Source organism: Dasypus novemcinctus, chromosome 2, assembly GCF_030445035.2.
Source record: "Dasypus novemcinctus isolate mDasNov1 chromosome 2, mDasNov1.1.hap2, whole genome shotgun sequence".
In the NCBI taxonomy this organism is placed as follows: domain Eukaryota; kingdom Metazoa; phylum Chordata; class Mammalia; order Cingulata; family Dasypodidae; genus Dasypus; species Dasypus novemcinctus.
This window is the reverse complement of record NC_080674.1, coordinates 141,977,756-141,995,977: the sequence shown is the minus strand read 5'-3', so window position 1 is coordinate 141,995,977 and position 18,222 is coordinate 141,977,756. Positions and strand designations below refer to the sequence as shown.

Sequence of the window (18,222 nt, the reverse complement as noted above, 5' to 3'; positions counted from 1 at the left end):
AGGGCAGTCACATCTACAGAGCGTAAACTCCATGGTAGGCTGAAGGCCAGGGGCAGGGGTTGATAGATGGAGAGAGGCTCAGAGAGGAGCAGGCACTTGCCCAGGGTCAGAGTTCCTTGGTGGCAAAGCCTTTCCCACAGCCCAGGCTAGCGGTGCCTCCCGTAACAGAGACTTCCCTACGCAGCACCTGTACCCTGCTCACAGTCGGAGAACAAGCTTCCTGGAGCAGGGCCTGCTCTTTCTACCCCCGCTAGCACTGGACTGGGCTTACTGGGTGCTCTCAAGTGCTTGCTTAATTGAATCAGTACCAGTACCTCCTGGGCCCAAAGACCAATATAGCAGCCCACTGGCTGACTTCTGGGTACCCTGACTTCCTGAAAACACAGTTCTACCTCAAGACAGCCAACCCAGGGGAAACCCCCACCACTTGGCCTGCCCTTCCGCCTGCCTCTCTGCCCCAGGCTGGGAGAGACACAGCCTCACACAGCCGCCTCCAAACCACAGAGTTGGCCTCCAGGTCTCTTCTTGAACTGCCTGCCCTTTGCACCCTTTCCAGGCCCACGATGGAGAGGGGGTGAGCTGGGGGTGTGCCCTACCCACTCTCCCTGCTTGCCTGGATCCTGAACCCAGGCTGGAGAGCCTCTCCCTCCTTCCTTCAACCTGGAAATAGCTACCACCCCAAGCTGCTTTCAGGGAGCGACCAAGCCAGAGAACTTGGCAAATTGGGAAGAAAAGGTCTATAGCAATAGTTTTCAACCCTGGAGAGGGTTGAGGGTTTTTAGAAAAGAACAGGTACCTGGGGCCCCACTTCAGACCAGCTGAATCAGAAACTGGAGGCTGGGGTGGGATTCTGTATTGGTATTTTAAAAATAATCTCTATTCTGTTTGGGGTGATAGAAAGTTTTAGTAATGGATGGTGGTGATGGTAGAGAATGTAATTAATGAATTGTTTATTTGAAGGTGATTAAAAGGAATTTTTATGTGGTATATATGTTACTATAACCAACCTCCCCCCCCCAAAAAAAAAATTCCTTATGGAGAATGTCTTTTGGTGGCTCCCATTAGATTCTCAGAGACCTGCATCCTGCAAAAGGGGTGAAGAACCAATAATGGCTATGCCATTCGCCGAGACATGCCGAGTCAAGACATCCCAAAGGCCTGGCAGAGGTTACATACTACCATCTCCCAGACCAAGCCAATCCCTCGCCCTCCTTCGGGGATGCCCTGGCAGACTTGAGCTCCAAAGGACACGACTCAGCTTTGTTGGGAGGGCAGAGCAGAGGAAGGCAGGAGCCTGTGTCCTGGGGATGAGTCCCACCTTTTTCCTTCCGCTGGCTAAGGGGATCCTGGTGCAGACTTTGGATTTTGTGCACCTCCACCAAAAATCCTTGCCCAGCCTCCCAGGAGGCCCAAGGCCTGTTACTTCAACCAGTTCTCCTACTCCTTCACTCTGGCTGACCGAGGCTCATCCACTGGATTAAGGGACAGAGAGAAGCTGGACCGTAAGGGTTCTGCCCTGTCCAGGGTCCTGACACTGAGTCCCAGCACTTTTTTCTGCCCGGGGTGGAGCAGGCATCTCTTGGTATGTACTCGGAAGCACGCCCCCTGTAGGTCATCACAGAAGCTGCCCTGCCCATCAACCCCAAGCCCCCAAAGCTGTTAGGTTCACTATGAGTCCAGTGCCCAGTGCTATGCTAAACACTCCCAGCCCTCCTACCCCACCCCCCGTCATTGTCTGCATTTACAGATGAGGGTAAGAGTGAACCAGGGCTTCCACACTCTGCAGCCACCAGGAAAGGACTCCTGCTCCACTCGCAGTGCTCTGCGATGTGTGATGCGGTGTGGTGCAGGCTGACTTGAGCCAGACTGGGTGTTCAACCATCTGGGCTTCTGACCCAAGGGGCAGGGGCACATGGGGCCCCCTAATTTCCTTCCACTAGAGTGTCCTAAGTACTTGGGCCCCAGGCCCAGCAGACACTAAAACTCCCTCACCCCACTTCAATTCACTCACAGAAAGAGAAGAGAGCAGCCCAAAAAGGAGATTTAGTGCAAACATTATCTGCCGCCAAATCCTCGCTTTCTTCTCTGCCCTCTCATGAGCCAAATAATTTGGAAGCTTTCACTGACGGTTTCCTCTCCACCCCACGGTAGCTGGGAATTTATGGTGGCCACAGCTCAACCTCCTTGCTTAAGGGACGAGGTTTCCCCTCCCGGCTGCTCTCCAGCCTACTGTGGGAGGAAAAGCTTCTCCTTGGCAGCAGTTCAAGGCAGGGAGGACTTCCTTAGCTCTCCCGGGACTTGGGGGGCGGGGGGACGACTGCAGAGCCACCTGCAAATGACTCCTGGGCTGGGATCGGGGCCATGTGGAACCAGAGGGCCTGCTCAGCTCTGCCCCCAGGCCCCGGGAGGCCCCGGCTTCCACACCCTTACGATGAATGGTGTGCGATTCTATTTTAGGTGGAGAAAGGTATAAAGGCTCTGGGCTGGAAAACCCAAGAGGCAGGGGAATTTTCTGCCCCATGCAAATATCGCTTTTTCCACTCAGCCTTTGCTGACACCTGCTTCCTCCCAGCTCAGGCTGATTCTGGGGGTGTAGATGGCAGCCCAGCCCCTGGGATCCGTGTCCCGAGAGGCGGCCCCTCCTCCCGCGGGTGCTTGGGGAAAACAGAGCAGGGGGATGGGCTGGCTCGTGAGTACTCGGGAGTCAGGGAAAGGAGCCAGCCCCAGGCGATCCCTAGAACTTCCCCAACCACTCAAACCTGAACAGCCACTGAAACCAGAGGATTCTCAGAGGCAGATTCCTCAGCTCCCAAAGTAGGCATAACAATTCCAGCCTCCCAGGACCCCGCAGCATGTAAAGGTGGTTATTGTTTTGCTAATTCACCCACAGCCATGGGGGAGCCTCAACAGTCTCAAGAGTGGGAGTAGGGCGGGGAGTCCCAAACAACGCAGGGAAGCAGGGCCTTCCCGCCCCCAGCACACCCTGCCTCAGGCACTCCCAGCTTCAGGTAAGCACATCCCATCCACCCGCGGTGTAGGACTCTACCAGGAGAACAAAGAACAGGGTCCTCACCCACCCCCACCCCCATTACTGCATTCTGCCCTTACAGCATTCCTGGAGATATCTCCATCCATCTCCACCAGCACCTCCCAGGGCCCCATGGGAAGGCACCAGGTTGGGGTCCCAAGGTAAGCATGCTGTGGGGAGGGGGGTGGGGGGTGGAGGTAGGTTTTGATGTGGAGAGGGTAGAGGGGTTGGAAGAGGCAGCAAACCTCAAAGTTGTCTCCCCCTCCTCACTTTCCAAGAGGAGAGGGGGAGAGTTTTAGGGCAGCTTCCGGGAGGCTGAGTCCTTTCTTCCAATGCAAGGCTCAGCAGAAGACCCCTGCTGGGCTATAGTCTGTGGGCCCAAGTTTGACCCCGTGATGAGGATGGGGAGTCGAGGGGGCCTGGCTAAGAACAAAGGCACCGGCCCCCACCCCGTAGGGCTCTGCCCCAGAACTCCTGGCCCTCAGGCCTTTGGCACTGTTGCCCCAAGGACATGGGGTCTTAGCTATGTGACCTGGGGAGCCTCAGTTTCCTTATGGACAACAGGACTAAGAACCCTGGGCTAGGTTTAAGGAGTAGAAAGACAATGTATGGAAAGTGTCCAGCCCAGTTCCTAGCTACTTTGTAGGCCAAGGACAATGGTTCTGTAGTAAAGAGCTAGGTTTGCACACCCCAAAGGCTTGGACACCCAGTGCTCTTGTAGCCCCATCTGTGCCAAGAGCCTCTTCTGGACTCATTTCTCAGGGGTCCAGGGACAGGTTTGGCAGGCCTCCTGAGCTGCTGGGATGCGGGAAAGCCTTCCCCAGCACCTGACTTTACCTGTGACCCAGGATTCCAAGCACTCCCCTGATCTAATCTACCTCCTTAAAACTTGATAGCAAAGGCCTTGGGGTAGGGCTCTGTGGGAAGGGGCCTGGCCTAAACCATCCTGGGATCTTCCTGCAGCTGCTTCTCAGGGAGCACTGAACGACAAGTGGCATTAGAACCAAGACCTAAGATATGCATCCCAGCAAGATGGAACTATCTAGTCCTGGATTGTGATTTTTTCCAGGGGTCCCAGGAAGCAGGGTCCTCAAGTTCATTCCTCTACCCACCCCCAATGCTGTTCTCCAAGCTACAGAGGCCACAAAAAACGCTGGTGCATATGAGGTGAGCATAACAAGGAGTGGATAACTAATTGGACGACTCTGGGGACCCCATGCTTCACCTACACAAGAGCAAATCACGTCAGCCTCACCTCAACCTCCCAAATACCCCAAACCCTACAGCTTTTTATCCCACTGCCACCACCCAGGTGTCTCTTTTGTATTTCACCTGGATGACTGCGAAGCCTCCTCACTGGTCACCCTGCTTCCCCTCTCCCCCTCTGCAATTCTTTCTCCTCATAGCAGCCAGCGGGACCTTTTATTAAAACATAAAGCTATGTCATTACCTTGCTTGTGACCTTTAAAAGGCTTCCCTTGCTGTTGAGGTCAATAGGAAGATCTTTTCAACAACACAACAAGGCTGACATGAAGTGGCAACTCCACCCCCTGCTCCCCATTCATTCCACTCAGATACGCCAGCGTCTCCATGCGCTGGCTGTGCCCTCTGCCAGGAATGGTCTTCCCCCACGTATCTGCACAGCTCACTCCCATGCTCCCTGCCCCCGTGTGATCTTTCTCCAGGACGCTCATCGCTACCCACCTCTGAGGGTTTCTTTTCGTTCTGCCGGGGCCAGCTCGCCTTGGTGCTGCTGGGCAATTTGGAGCATCTTGATGCGGATGTAGCGTGACCTGCAGAGAGAGCATGGCCTATTAGGCGCCCCTGGAGGGCCAAGAGCACCACCCACCCATGTCCAAGGAAAGCAAGCCCGTTAAGCTGAATGTTCAGGAGGAGATGCTCAGCATCTGGTAGACTAGCCATCCCTGCTTTGGGCCCCAGGCTCTCCACTGACCTTGGCGGGGAAGCCTGTGACGCCTCCTCCACCCACAAGCCAGAAAGGGCTTGGGCACTCAAAGGCAGTTACCAGGGCTCTGTATGAGGTTGCTGTGTGACTCTGGACAAGTCCCTTGTCCTCTCTGGGCCTCTGCATCCTCCTTGGTCAGGGAGGGCTAGAATAAATTTCCATTCCCACTGTCCAGCCCCCCAACCCCACCCCAATCCCCATTTGGTATTCTCAATACCCTGGGATGATGCCCAGTGGGCACACAGAAGCAGGGCAAGGCAGTGGGAAGAATGCCACTCTGAAGTAGAACCACAGACTAGACTTGAGCCCTGGTTTGGCTACTTACTAGTGTGTCACTCTGGGTAAGTTACAGAATCTCTCTGAGCCTCTTTCCTTGGCTATAAAACGGGGACAAGAGAATAATTGTCTTTAAAAGGTTGTTGTGGGGATTAAACGACACTGTGCCTGTAAATTCTTAGCACAACCCGCTTCCCGTGGCACGTTAGCTGCTATTACTGTTAGGAACTAAGGTCCTTAATGGGCTGTGTCTGTGGCTTCTGCCCCTATGGCTCAAAGGGGCAGGAAGAAAACGCCAAGGCTTTGGCTGAACAGGAGCAGTAGCCATGGGTGAACAAGGTGGGTCCCCAGCCTGGCCCAACCCTGATGCAGCTACAGGACTCTGCTGCCCAGATGCTCGCCCTCGCAGGGACCTGGCCCTCAAAGGGTTCCCTTGTCCGCATTAAAGGTAGAAGTGAATGATGCGGTTCTTCTTGGCTCTACTGAGCCAGGCCACAGGTAGCGGGATGTGGCCACAGAGAGCTGAGTGCTTCGATCCCCTGCCACAGGGAAGAAGGGCTGGCCAGTCTGGACCCCGGAGCCAAGCTTAGCAGACAGACCCTAAAGGACAGCCTATGATACCCTAGGGCAGGGAAGGGGCTGGATCCTGGCCAGCCACCCAGGCTTCTGCCCTCAAGCTCCCAGGGGGCTAGGAACTTTGGGAGCTACGAGTGGCCCCAGAGAGCCCTCTAATCCCACTTGTTCACCACATCCATTGACAAATTGAGGTCTAGAGTTGCCGGGCTCCAGGCCCAACCTCCCTGAAAGTCCAGCCCCTTCTTTCCTTAGCTTAGCTCTCCACCAGGACAAACCGTGCTGGATGTGATCTCTCTGGCAGGGTATCCTCCTACCAGTGCAGAGTAGAATATCCTACTCCTATAGGTACAGGCAGCTTCCTAGAGCATCTGAGAAGAGCTGCCTCAGGGCTTAGCACTAGAGAAGACCTCTCTAAGCCTCACTTTCTCCTTCACAATCCTCGCCCCACCAGTTGGTCCACTGACACACCCACTCCATACACAAGTCTACTTCTGAGGTTCTACTCAAAAAAATCATGAAGGTCAAATTTCTTCATTAATGGCTTCATCAAACATTTACTGAGCACCTACTATATGCCAGACCATAGCTGTGTGCTGGGGTGGGGGTACAGCAGTGAGCAAGACATGACCCCCCTTATCAGGGAGCTTATCACAAGGAGCCTGGTTAGAAGATGTTGAGAGCTCCCGCCAGGGCCAGGGCCTTGACCCAACCGGAAGGCCAGAGGGAGAGGAGCAGCAGACAGGAGCAGCATATGCAAAGGCCCACAGAGGAGCTGAGTTGTTTGAACCAGAAACCCAGGGGCAAGGGAGAGAGAGGGTGAAGAGAACAGCCAAGCCCTGGAGGCCATGGTAAAGTGCAGGGACTTTCTTGGGAGCAGAGAGACCTGACCTGACATGCTTTCATCTACATGCCCCCTGGCTGCCTGGAGGAAGGAGGACCTTGAGGCAGCCTCCCCCTACCTGGGCCTGATAATTATCCAAATGCTTTCCCTGCAGGAGCCCCAAATGGAAGGCCTTACTGTCAGTGGTGTCAGAGTTGTCGCTGCTGATGGAGTATTTTCGCCTCTTCTCTTCCATCTGCAACAAAAGGCAGGCCCATTACACTCACAGACCGCTTGAGAAATCCTTAGTCTCTCAGAAAATTGCCCCGTAACCAGCCTGTAACCAGCCTCCTCACGCTCAACCCACTGCAGCAGAAGAATGAGAACAAGGCCCTGCGCCTCTCGCCTTCTCGGTCAGCCTCATTCTCCTCCCCTACCCACAGGGCTCCTGGGGTTGGAAGAGAGGGGCTACATCTCCCACCTCTGGAGCCTGGAGCCCTCGGATAACCAGGGATCTGGCTAAAGATGACACAGAGGAAGGACAATGGAGAACAGGAGTCCCTAACACAACAGGGACCATGGCCTGCCCAGGCCCTCCCAGACAATCTACTCCCACTGCAAACGTCTCTTGCCCACCCCTACCCCCTACCCCCACCCCAAGTTGCAAATGGTGCCCTGGTAAATGCTGAGGAAGAGGAAGAGAGAGCAAACAAGATGGAGTCTTCCCAGAGGATCATGCTATCTGAATGCAGACACAGGTCAGCTCAGATAGCACTGAGGGTGGTTTCTTAAGGTGGCAGCCTGTGGCGGTGGGGGGCAGAATGGGACACACTCCTGGCTGGGTCCCTGAGACACACCAGGGCTGGGGGGCTGAAGTCAAACTCTGCCTCACCAGTAAGGTACCAGGTTAGACTCCAACCCCACCGCACCCACTGTCATACCCCTTCCCCAGAGAAACCTCCCCAAACCAACTTTATCTCAACTCCGGGATCTAACTTCAAGGTCACAGGGGCAGCTCTTGCATACTGAGTCTGACCCCTACCCCTGCACTATTTCTTCTCCCCAACAGCCCTGTGAGCCGTGGGCCCTTTGTTCCCTTTACAGGAGAGGCTCAGTGTCCTGGCCTGCTAGTAACTGGATGAACTGGGGTTTGAATCCATGTGGTCTAATCCCTGAGCCCGCGCTGAGCTGTGCTCTCTGTCAGTTCCTGCTTGTTGGCAGTGCTTTCCCTCCCACTATCTCCTTTAATCCTGCAGAGTCCTGGGTGGCAGAGCCTGCTCCCATCTCCTCTTTAAGAGGAGCACACAGAGTGGCTAGTTAACTTGCCCCAGGTCTCACAGCTAGTCAGCTGTCAAGTCCTAACCTGAGCACAGATCGAGGGCTCAGGGTGCAGAGGGTACCCCATTCTGGCCAGTCCTCGAACCCAGACTGCGTCACTGCCTACAGCAAAGGCTCTGGATCCTGTCTGATGCTGGCTGCCCCCATTTTCTTCATGCTAAGCCCTGGGGTGTCCCTTACCTGGCCTTGCTGTGGCACTGCAGAGACCAGGAAGCATTTGCTTTCTAAGCCCGGGCATGACTACCCAGAGCTAGTTGAGCAGGAGAACCATTAGGCAGGAGCGTCTCTCTCCACCCCAACAGCAGCATCAGGATGTTGGACAGGCTCACGGGGGCTGCTTGCTGCCAAGCTCCAATGGCACAGGCAAATGCTCCCCAGAGAGTGCGGTACAGAGGGACGCCTGGTGGTGTAAGCAGCATGGAGGCCAGGGCGGTGGGAATAACAACGGCTCCAATTGCTAATAAGCATGTGGGGACCTCCCTAAGCCCTCAGAACAGCCCTTTGTTGTGAGTGGGTGTGACGGGTGGCTCATTTTGCTGATGAAGAAAGAGCTTTAGTGACTTGCCCAAGATCACAGCACTTGTAAGAGGCCCACCTGACTCAAGGCGGCAGCCTTAACCATCAGACTCTCCTGCCCCTGCGCAGTAGGGTCAAGCAGCCCAGGTCAAGGAATGAGTGGAGCAATGCAGTACCATGCTGCCACCCTCACCGTCCTCCAGGATCTGAGTATCAAATATGTGGCAAAGACCAACTTTGACAGACCCTGACTCTCCCAGATCTTGTCCAGCCCAGCCCAGCCCTGCCATCACTGGGGTACGGGTAGGGGGAGGAGTCCTCTAAGTGCGTCCCCCAGTTTTCTCCTGCAGTCTTAGTCAGGGATTCCATTTCTCTTCATTCCCAGCAAAGAGGGCATGTGTGCCTCTGCCTTACAAGCCAGGGGCTCTCAGGGCATGAAAAAAAAGCAGGAGTTCTGGATTCAGGAGGTGCTCAGTTCAAATCGTAGCCCAAACCATCACTGGAGGACAAACGGGACCTGGACTTTTATATGAAGTCTCCTGAATTTAAATTATTGGCAACAGATTCAGAATCTTTAAGAAACACTTTGAGAGGGCCAAACTGTGATACTGTCGGCCAGAATCAGCATGAAGCCCTTAGCATAATGATAAGCACTCCATACCTGTGCTAATTATTAAAACCTTGACAGCTTTGGGCCAGGTAGAGAGTCCAATTACCAGCGGCCACTTGAGGGGCTCCTAGGCCAGAGGGGGTGGTGACCCTGTGCAGAAAGGAAGGCACCCTACCCCAGGACTCCTTGCCCACCTACGTCCTTCTTGTGATGCCTGCTCCTGTTCCCTTTCCAACCTGCCCATCATGAGACACCCTGAGTGCCCAGGGCTCGTTCCCTTGGGGCAGGGCTACCGCCAAGGGAAGCTGTTATTGAAGGAGCAGATTTTGTGGTGGTTTAATTAAAATAATCACTAGCCTTCATCGTAGAACTGCTGCTTTATGAGGGACACTTTCCTTTGAACCAAGGCCTCCCCGCCTCTGGGGAGTCACCACTAGTCACGGTGGCTAATGAAGTCCCAAATGAGGCCTGGGCCCCACTGTGGGATGAGGCCCTTTGCCTCATGAGTTCCTCCCTTCGACCCATCCAGGTGGGATGGGGAGAGCTCCTTCACAGAAGCCGGAATCTAGGGCCCCATTTAGGTGGGGGTGTGACACTTCATCCTGGCCTCTGGTTTTCCTCTCCAGCCCCTCTCTACTGGTCCAGCGAGCTCAGGCCCCTCCAACCTCCCCCCAGAAGCAAGATCTCCTCTGGTAGGGGGAGGGGGATACCTCAGCATCGCAGGGCGTTTGCTTTTGGGAAAGTGCTCCTGAAACCCTACCTACAAGAGACTCCAGGAAAGGGTCTCCGTTTCCTTCTATTCGCACCAGCCCTGTCTCCCACGCCACCCCCAGCATGCAGAGAGTTAGGCAGCTCTCCTCCGGAGAATGCCCTCTCAATGGAGCCGCAGCCCCAGCCTCTCTTTGTACCCTCTCTCTGCTCCCCTGGCTAACTTTTACCAAGTCCAATAGGCTCTCCCTCTAGACCACATCTTGGATCTACCCATTTTGCTCCATCTATACAGCTGCTATGCTGGTTCAAGCCATTCTCATCCCTTGCCTGGACTCCTTTTTTATCTCTCAGTTTCTACTATTGTCCCCCATAATCTAGACCCCACCAGCAGCTGGCACGGTATTTGAAAAGTATAAATTAGATCATGCTTGAAATCTTCCGAAGTCCTCCCACTTATCAAAGGGAAAAATTCAAATTCCTTATCACAAGACCTGTATGTTCTGGCCCCTGCCTACCTTAACAAGTTCATACAGACCACTATGCCACCCTTTCCTCAACACTCTGCAGTCACACCAGCCTCCTTTCATTTCCTCAAACAAGTCACATATTCCACATCTCAAGACCTGTGCACAGGCAGGGCCGTTCCCTCCACCGACTTTTCATCCGTGAGGCTTCGACTTAAAGTCCAACCGTCATCTAAAGAAAGTTCTCTACCCCGTTATTCCAATTTCTTCAGAGCATCTATCACAATTTGTGTTTATCTACTTGCTTATGTCCTTCCCCTGGGGAAGGTTCATTCCACAAGAATAAGGAACATGTCTGTGTGGGTCCCTACTGGACCCCAGCGCCTCCCGAGCATTACCAAGGGCGTAATAAAGCTCACTACATGCCAAGTGCTGAGTGTACTCTTGTCCCCTTCCTGCAGAAGTGTGGGGACCACACAGCCCAGCTGGCCTGCTTGAGGCTTGCAGGAACAAACACCATGGCCCAAGAGCTTGTTCTATTTTCACTGCCTGCCTTCTCCATCCTAACCTCACACATTTTCCAGGAGGCTTTATTTGGTTGGGCTCCTGGCTAATGATCAATGTCAACCCAGTAATAGGGCAGCAATTTGGTGGCAGATGTTTTCTTGGCAGCACTAGCCACTGGTCTTAGTGGGGGCCCTGGGCCTAGACTTGAAACACCAATGCCTAATGCCAGCCCCCTTTAAAGACCTCTCTGCAAATAAATTCAAATAAACACCCTGGGCCTCCATTAACGCCTTGCCAGCTGACCCTGGGAACAGTGGGCCTTTCAGTCCTGCTACTGCAGCCGCTCCCTGGGCAGTTAAAACACCCCAACCTGGCCTCCAGCCTCCGCTCTCTGGGGGCCACCAGGCCTGCCCTGCCCGCCACCACACAGCAGGATTTCGTCGTCCTCTTTTAAAAAAAGGACTTTCAAGCAGGCAATTTACCATTCCAGACACAATCTTTCAAAGAGAAACAAAAACTCTCCCTGTCTGAGGCAGACCGCTAAGGCGTGTGTGTAATAAGATGCTAATACAATTTAATGATATTTCAGCTGGAAAACCTGTCCTCAGAGCCTCCTTGTGTCGGGAAGGCCAGACATTCAGAAAAACAAGAGCTGCATACACTCAAATCACTTTCAACAGGGGTCAGAGCCCCACTCTTTCCTATCTCTCATTAACTTTAATGTCTTCTCAGGGACAGTAATTTCAGTTACAAAAATGATTTTGTACAGAGTAGAGGGCTGCTGTCTTGGATGCTTAAACCTGCTGGCCCAAACTTCACCAAGCCTAGGGGAGCCAGAACATTTTTTGGATACCCATCACTGCCTACCTGCAAGGCCAGGTATCCCAGATGGCACCTAGGCAACCCTCATCCCCTCAGCCCTAGTTCTGAGGGTCCAACCAAGGGCACCCTGGGAGAATGAAAAGAGCTTTGCCTACTTTTTCCTTCAGTACCTTCTTGTCCCACTCTCCACTTCTGGGAAGGCACAGCTCTGTCTGCTGTTCCCAGAACTGGCTGCTCATTGGCAACTGTAGGATCCTTTTGATATGAGATCTCCTTCAGAGAAGGAAGCTGGCTCTCTGGCCTAACTTAAAGATGAGAGAACAAAGGTCAAAGGTCCTTCCAGCCACCAAGAAGTAGGTACTGTTATTAATCCCACTTTGCAGACGAAGAAATTGAGAGGCACAGAGTGATTGTCACAGCATGTAATTGCACACTCAGGATTCAAACCTAGGCTTCCTGACTCCAGGTGGTGTATCCCACCCCCATGAGGCTAAAGTGCACAGGCCTACAACTGCAGGGCCTGGGAGAGGTATTCCCAATTCTTAATTGCCACCCGAGAAAAGGCTAAATGGCTTCCCTCAGGACCCAGGACCATCCTCTCTGGGTTCCTAATCTTTGAGCTGGGACCTGGGACCCTAAGCTTTCGGCCACCTGGTAAGGGTCGTGCATGGGAGATGGGACAGGCCAGGGTATTCCCTGCCTGACAACTGACCTGGCCTCCCCTTAGAGAACTTGAAGAGAGAACTGTGAGGCTCTCAAAGGCCTGATGGAGGTGCTGTGAAGAATTCAGGCGAGAAGCCTCTGACCTGGGTCACCAGCGTAAGGAGAATGCTTCTCCATTAAAGGGAACACCAGTTAACCAGAAGACCCTGCCCCTACCTCCAGGATGTGGGAGTCAGGGTCAAAGCCCTTACCCTCAAGACTCAGGGGTACACCTAGGGGTACACCTGGGGACCAGCAGTCCGGCCTCACCTGTGGAAAACTAAGTGAAGGAGATTTCCGACAGCTTCTTGGATCACCGTTACTGACCAGTTAAGCCAGGCAACTTAGGGGAAGAAAAAGCACACTGGATGGGAAAATGTTCTGAAAACATTTGCTGCATCCCGAGCCCAAACAACTCAGTCCTTAAACACTTCATCCCCAAAGTGCTTGGGAGACCCTCAGCCAGTTTCAAAACCAAGAGGCATTGTAAATCCTGCTGCCTGGGGCGAAGACGTCCATCTTCCAGGCATTTGCTGAGGAAACAAATGCTTTTCCACTCAAAACAACAGCCAATTGCACTTGGGACAACTGAGAGGACTCCAGATCAAACAAACACCCCCTTTTTTTTTTCCCCTACCATGCAAACTTTCTCAATAAATTATTCGCCTACTTCGGATCAAAGCCTGTTTTTGCAGCCTGTGACCTAAAAAGTAAATAGCATCTCTTAAACATGAAAGCCCTCCTCCCTGCCTGGTTCGCTTTATTACTCATTCCTTCCCCTTACAGTTATTCTGTTGTTGTTTTCCTCCTCTGCTTGTTAGATCACTCTGCAAGTCCCAGCCCGCCTGAGGAAGATGGGACGAGAGGGATGGTGCTTGGGGCTCTGAGGTGAGAGGAAGTCGGGGTAGGGGAGAAGCCAGCACCCTGAGAACCCAGGAAACAGGGCCAGGCCCGGTTGGCAGCTCCCTGCCCGGCCCTTTTGCCAAATGTCCTACTGGGAATTTTACCAGCGAAGGGAGGGCGTGAACGCCATCCTGGGAGGAGGGGCCAGGCCGCCCTACCTCCCAGGCGCCCAGGACTCAGTTTGCACACATAGACTTTAACGGGGCTTCCTAACAGCTTCTCTGCGCTCCACTCAAGCCGGGCTTCTCTCCTTTCCAGCAACGGCAGGAAGGTCAGAGGTGCGGCAGGTCAGCAGGGCCTCACTCAGCCCCTCCTAAGCCCCTATGACGCTACTCTGGGTGCAAACATGGATGCTTCCCGATGACCTCCTGCACATTCTGCCCCTTGATAAAACTTTCTGCCTTGGAATCCCACAGTTAGATGAGCAGGGAATGCCAGGAAAGGGGCGAGGCCTAAAACCTGCAGATACTAGGGTCTCCGGCTGCAGCGTGCCCTCGGCATAGAGCAGAGAACCCGGGGGCCCCGCGGCTTGAGGCCTGTAGCCAACACGGTAAAAAAAAAAAAAAAAAAAAAGGTGCCCATGCCGCCGGCAGTGGCTAATGGATGGGGCGGTGTGTGTGTGGGGAGGTGCGGGATGGTTGTACGCGCCTCCATTCTGCCCCTGGAGGCAGTCCGTGGGACCGCAGGCTGGAGGCGCGCCGGCGTGATTCCGACCGCGGGAGCCGGGAGGAGGAGCCGGAGGTGGCTACGGGGGGCTCGGCCTAGGCGATGGAAGGACAAGAGGCGGTTCCGGCCCCGGACGGCGCAGGGAAGTGGGCGTGATACCGGGAGGGGAGGGGCTTAGGCGATGCCGGAAGGGCAGTTAGACCCCTTGCCGGGGGGCAGCTGTGTATAAGAGAGGTGATAAGGTTTGGGATGGGGGTGAGTCCTGGGCCTCGGGGAGCCAGAGTGAAGCCTTCTTGCCCATCTCTCAGACATCCCCACGCTCCGGCAGAAGAGCTGCGACTCGCCAGGCTGACTCCCGTCCCTTGGCCGGGAGAAGGGGGGTGTCTCGGGGCCCAGCAGGGGCGGGAAGGGACCAGAGGGAGCCACGAGTCTGCACCCAGGCGGGGAGGAGGTGGGCGGGAGCCGCTCCGCAGGCGCCGGCGAGTGGGTGGGAAGAAGGGAGGAAGGGAGGAAGGAGGTGAGGCTGGGAAGATGCCACTGCCGGGGGCGGGGCGAGGCCGGTGATCTGGCCGATGGACTGCATCGATGTTGGGTGGGGGGCGGGGGCTGCAATGTCACTCATTTGGGGGTCAGGTGTGTGCGTCCCAGGCAAGGGCCGCTACTTGCTAGCATCTTCCCGTTCCATCCAGGGCACAGGGGAGGAGGCGGAAAGCTGGGGGACTGCAGAGCCGGACGCGAACCGGCAGAGTTAGGAGAAGGTAAACAACGGCCACGCCCCCTGCCGTCGCCCCGCGGGCGCGCACCCGCCGCTCCGGCCGCCGCCGGTACATTTCCACTCTCCCTGTGCCTCTACCGCGCCGGACTCCCGCGCAACCCCGGAGCGGGGGGGAGAGGTTGCTCCCGACCCCAGCCCGCGCCTCGGCGCTGGGGCCGCGCACCCTCCACACTCACCTGGAAAGAGTGTCTCCCGCACATCAAAAAAACTGTCTAATTTGTGCAGAGCCTTCTCGCCCCGGAGCCGAGCATGCTGCCCCCGCGTGCAGCGCCCGCGTGCACCCAGCCCGGAGAGGGGGCGAGAGGGCGGAGGCGGTGGCCCCCGGAAGGTGTCTGGGGCCGGACCAGCTGCACGTGAGCCCAGCGCGGGGTCATGTGCACCAGCTCAGCCCGGTTCGGCGCCCGGGCGTGCTGCGTATCAACAAAATGAAACTCAGGGAGACAGAGGGCAGATACCTCCGGGTCCTGAGACCCCCAACCCTGGGCCGCTCGACATGGCCCCCCACCCCCCGCACCGTAAATCGCCGCAGCCCCATTGCTCGGCCGGAGCCGCGGGGCAAGTTGCAACCCCGGCGCGCCCCCGCTCGCCCGCGCCCCCTCGCCGGCCCGGGGGCGCTTTGCCGCAGTCATTAATAAAGAAGGTCGCCAAGCTCACCCTTCCAAAAGTTGTTGTTGCATGCGCCCCTCTCAGCCTCCCCGGACTGTACTCTTTAAAACACGACTGACCAACATGCGCAATCTCTCTCCCCAGTGCTGTGCATCTCACCACCACCCCCTACCCCCCCCCCCCCCCGGCGCTGGCTTCCTAGAACAGGCAGCCAGCGGGAGAGAGAGGGAGCGAGTGAGCAAGAGAGGGAGCGAGTGAGCAAGAGAGAGAGCAAGGGAGCGAGTGAGCAAGAGAGAGAGCAAGGGAGCGAGGAGGGCTGGCATATCTGTTGCAAAAACACAAAATAATGCCGTGGAGATGATGCGCAGGGCCCATCCACCAGAGGCAGGATCTTACCTTGCTTCGTGGTGCCCTCCCGAGGGGCACTGCCCTCGGCTACGCGCCGCAGCGGGGGCCGGCGCGGGAAGGATGCTCCCGAAACCCCGAGCTCCAGGGGCCGGCGCGAGCGGGCGGGGGGCGCGCATCCATCCGGGGTCGCGGGGAGGGAGGGAACCGGGCCCGCGGCGCCCCCAGCTCCGCGCCCCAGCCGGGGTCGGTCAGCCCGCCGGACCCAAGTGGGTGCGGCTAGGAGTGGGCGCAAAGTAACTCCATGGACGCTACTTGCCCACCCACCCCCAAATAGCCTCCAACTGCGATGGCCGCGGTCGGCACCATTCACCAACCCCCTGTGTATGTTTCTGTTTCTTTTTAAACCAAGACTTCCTTGTGATCTCTTTAGAAAAAAAAATGTGTTGAGGTGGGGGTGGGGGCGAACGGGAGGAGCAAGGGTGGGGGAGAAGCCACTTTTTTCGTATTCACTCGGATCTCCGTTCCTGACACCCCCGTCGTCCGCCCACCCCACCCCCCGGCCACACAGTTGTTGGGCTCCCGCGGTGCGTCCAGGTAGCGCTGTCCGCCCCGCGGGGAGGGTGCCCTGCTGGGCCACCCGCCTACCGACACCCGGAGCTCTGACTCCCCACGGGCTCTGGGGCGCCCCCAAGCCCGCCCTGTCCCTAGGGCCGGGCCTGAGCGGCGGCTGCGCCCGTGCAAGTCCCATCAGGTCTGCTCACACTTCACACACTCACACATATACCCCGCCCCTCCACTCTCTCGCTCACACTTTCTGCTCACACCCCGCCCCTTCGCTCCCCAGACCCGGGCGGCGCCCCCCGCAACCTTAAAAAAAAAAAAAAAGAAGCAAGCTTATACTTAAAAAAATCTTTTGGCGCCATATTAATGACGTACTTAAAATTTGCCATTTCTCCCTGCGTCAAAAAGACCTTTCTTTGCAAATAACAGCCTGGAGGCGACACTCGCGGAGGGAACGAGGTTTGCACTGAGCACCCCGCCCCCCGGGACTCCAACGCTAGAAGACCCTCGCCCTAGGCCGGGTTCTTGAATCACTGGTTTTAAAATGCGAATTGAATAAATCGCGTGGCGCTTCCCAGAGCCAGAAGTGAGCAGAAAGTGCTGGCAGGAGCGGAGGGGAGGGGCGCGCGCGCGAGTCTGGGGGAGGGGGCGCGGCTCTCCTCCCCCACCCACAGCCGACGGAAACTAACAGGCCGGGCGGGGGAAACTTGAAATTGTAGGCGACCTCTAGGAGGGGCGGTCCGTAGAGAGGGTCCCTCACCGGTTCGCTGTCCCCTCCCCCCGCCTGGGTGTCTCCTGGCGCCCAGCGCTGCCCCGCATTTCCGGGGGGGTGGGGTGGGGAACGTGGTGATGGGTGGCTTGGCTGCACATCCTGACCCTCGTGGGAGTTTTCATTTGCGCCGGAGTAAAACCCCTTTTACTTCACCACCCACTACCCGGTGACCCCTAAAGGGTTAAAAACCAAGGGGCAACTTCCAGGGGCTGGCATTTGGCGAGGAAGCAGGGCGCCCCTCTCCCCACCCTTCGCCTCCTCGCCCCTCCTCCTCCGGCTCCAGTTCCCGACTTGACCTTGTGGTGCACAAACAGTGCGCTCGGATCCTCGCAGTTTCTGAAAGAAGAGCCTGCGCTCGCCGGGCTGGCGGGCTGGCGGGCGGCTCCCGGGCGGTGGCGGGGCCTTGGGGCTGATCCCGGAGCTGCGGGCCACACCCTCCCCCTCACCCATCCAGCCCGCTGCGCCCGCCGAGCTCACCTTCTCTGGAGGAAGGAGAAAGGTTGGCCTCCTGGATGGGAGTGAGAGGTGGGGTGGGGGGAGTTCAGCCTCCGGATGCCCACAGCTGGAGAGGAGGTAGTCTTTAGTCTGGCCTCGGGCAGGGAAGGGGAGGAGGAGACCTGGGAGCCTGGTCCTACATCCCCAGAACATCGCTGCCAACTTTTTCTCCCCCGTCCTTCTTGGCAGCCCCTCAGAGATGACCCAGTATTTTTTTCAGTTCACCTTTGGCACCGGGCTGAGTCCTGAACGGGGACAGGAACCACCTCTCCAAGACTGAAGATTGTTTATTCTTTCTTTCCCCTCCACCCCCTTCCACGAAAAGATAAATATTCAATTTACATAACATGACATTCATGTGACAATTAAGAAGATTCCCCGATGGAATGTTGTGAACACATTTGCTTATAGGAGAAATAAATCTAATAATAAACAAACTTGTAATAACAGCACAACTCCTCCAACAGGGAGGATTGTCTACACAACAAAGAAGGACATGATGAGTGCTGAAATAAGCATTTTTGCAACAGGAAAGACATAAGAGCTGAAAGGGAGTCACTGCAACATCTCTCTTCTTTGGCCTTCATTCACAACGTCTGGGGAGACTTATCTGGCAAGAGGAGGTGCTGGGTATCTCCTGCTGGAGGTGCTTGGCTCTTGCTCTCAGTGATCAATAGGTAGGATTTTCCCACGTCCAAGTTCAGTGCCTGGAAACAGGTGTCTTAGACTGTGGCAGTGTAACAAAATGGTTAAATTCTGG

The 18,222-nt window shown here is 56.0% G+C and overlaps 1 protein-coding gene across 8 annotated transcripts in view; it reads right to left on the bottom strand.

The window, feature by feature from the left end:
- JADE2 (jade family PHD finger 2) overlaps window positions 1–17,709 on the bottom strand; it is a 51,123-nt gene extending 33,414 nt beyond the window's left edge. The window contains exons 1-3 of one of the 8 annotated variants that reach the window (XM_058278950.2): window positions 17,445–17,709; window positions 6,865–6,922; window positions 4,733–4,821 (exon numbers count right to left, since the gene is read on the bottom strand). In XM_058278950.2, coding sequence (XP_058134933.1) covers window positions 4,733–4,821; window positions 6,865–6,922; window positions 17,445–17,615 — 318 coding nt within the window. In that variant the 5' untranslated portion in view covers window positions 17,616–17,709. Of the gene's footprint in view, window positions 1–4,732; window positions 4,822–6,864; window positions 6,923–8,184; window positions 10,745–14,856; window positions 15,256–15,334; window positions 15,543–15,682; window positions 16,413–16,570; window positions 16,882–17,263; window positions 17,411–17,444 lie in introns of those variants that run through there. The other 7 variants (XM_058278974.2, XM_071210017.1, XM_004475901.5 and 4 more) reach the window with 7 other exon arrangements.
- Between the last annotated feature and the right edge of the window lie 513 nt (window positions 17,710–18,222).